Source organism: Plasmopara halstedii (assembly GCF_900000015.1).
Source record: "Plasmopara halstedii genome assembly, contig: Scaffold_208, whole genome shotgun sequence".
Taxonomy (NCBI): Eukaryota; Oomycota; class Peronosporomycetes; order Peronosporales; family Peronosporaceae; genus Plasmopara; species Plasmopara halstedii.
In genome coordinates this window covers 464,440-466,066 of record NW_020187129.1, presented here as the reverse complement: position 1 = coordinate 466,066, position 1,627 = coordinate 464,440, and the positions used below count along the sequence as shown (strand labels likewise).

At 42.9% G+C, this 1,627-nt stretch overlaps 1 protein-coding gene across 1 annotated transcript; it reads left to right on the top strand.

Annotated features, from left to right (window-relative positions):
* Nucleotides 1-620: 620 nt before the first annotated feature.
* PHALS_03090 (uncharacterized protein) lies at nt 621-1,019 on the top strand (the record flags this gene model as incomplete). Its single annotated transcript, XM_024721767.1, has 2 exons — nt 621-740; nt 798-1,019. 2 exons carry the CDS (start codon nt 621-623, stop codon nt 1,017-1,019), a joined length of 342 nt encoding a protein of 113 aa, XP_024572911.1.
* Between the last annotated feature and the right edge of the window lie 608 nt (nt 1,020-1,627).

Here is a 1,627-nt window from a genome sequence, read left to right as displayed (position 1 = left end):
GTGCGGGGGACGAAGTTGGGCTCTGCCCGTGCTCGCTGTCAGAACCAGCGAGACTTGAGGATTTTCGTGTCGTGGACACATGGCTTATTGAGCAAGGAAGCTGTCAAATTCCAACAAATTGAGTTGCAGTGTCTAACGAACACGCGAGCCTCGCTGAGGCAGCGATCGATTGGAACTGTAAATGTTCTCAATCTTAATAAGGGAGGGTGTAACGGGGTAAAACAAACCCTAATAACAGGGGTGTGTGTCAAACGAGATGTGCATCGTGTGATTACGCACCCAAACAAGAATACGGTACGGGGCTAGGTAGCCAGTAGTTATGCATGTATTTAGATTTTACTATGTATATTTAGTATATTTAGAAAGATCTAAACTTTTAAGATTAGGATAAATAAATAAATAAAAACCAGTGTGGAATTTAAACCGAAGAGTCGATTAGCCTTGGGAAGGCAATAATTACTCTTTGCGATCCGCTAATTCATACTTGGTTCTTGTACAGAACGAAAGGTCTGTGACCTAAAGTACGCTTTCACAAGCGTTTTGCTTCGGCAGCCCCGCTGCATATAGCGCTGGAGTAGTTAGTTGCAAAGACTAGCTTCACATTTTGAAAGGAAGCTTTGATGACTTATCCACATGCATTGGAGGTTACTGGTCGTTCTCTACGGGCCATACTAGTAAAGCTTTTTGCAGGTGAAATGGACGCGCTAGTAGGTGAATCTTGTCAGATTCGTCCAGCCATTGTGCGGAAATTATCGGTGTATGTTGGAAGTATCACATTATGAACAAGCATTCTCCAGGTGCATCTTCCGCCGAACACGCGTGTGAGATCTTCCAAATATGGATTGTCTGCAGAAGAGATGTCTGCAATGCCCAATTTCGCACTTCAATCTGGATCAGGACCACATGAAGTGAATCGACGCTTGGTTAAGCATTCGTCAAGCTTCCATATAATATTTGACATTTTGAAGAAGCAGCTTACGACGACGATGATGATCACCAAATACCTAAAACTGATTTGATGAGTACCATCAAAATAGTGTATGCGGATATCAACAATCCAGAAAATGCATTGGATAAATACTTCGACAGCAACTACCAGGTTTGCTGCAACAAACGCGGAAGAACCCCGAAATACACACAATGGATACACTAGCAGTTTAGTGAGTGATTATTAAACGATCCAGTCGAATGCGATGATGAATGATATTCTTAGAGCGAGGTACTGCATACTGTAAGCCTCAACAAATTTCACCGCGCAGGCTAGCGCTTGAAATAGGGCCTCCAAAATGATGCGAAACTTATACCTAGATCCAAGGTTTTGTAACGGAACAAGTCGTCGTGTCATCAAGTTGAGGCATCATGTGATTCATGCAGCTATCATATCACGTGGACGTCAAGAACATCATGTGCTGATTTTAAAGATCATGTTTGTAAGTGATGCCGAACGCGTGATTATTTATTTTGTCTTTATCTACAAACACTTCTCAGGGTAGCCAGCTTTTGCAATGACCGTCAGCAAGGCACAAGTGTAAACGGTGTAGAATTTTGGCCCTTAATGTGACGGGTCACACGGCACCTTGCACAGAGGAAGGTTGACTTCCAAGAGTATACAAACTCTAAGTGAACA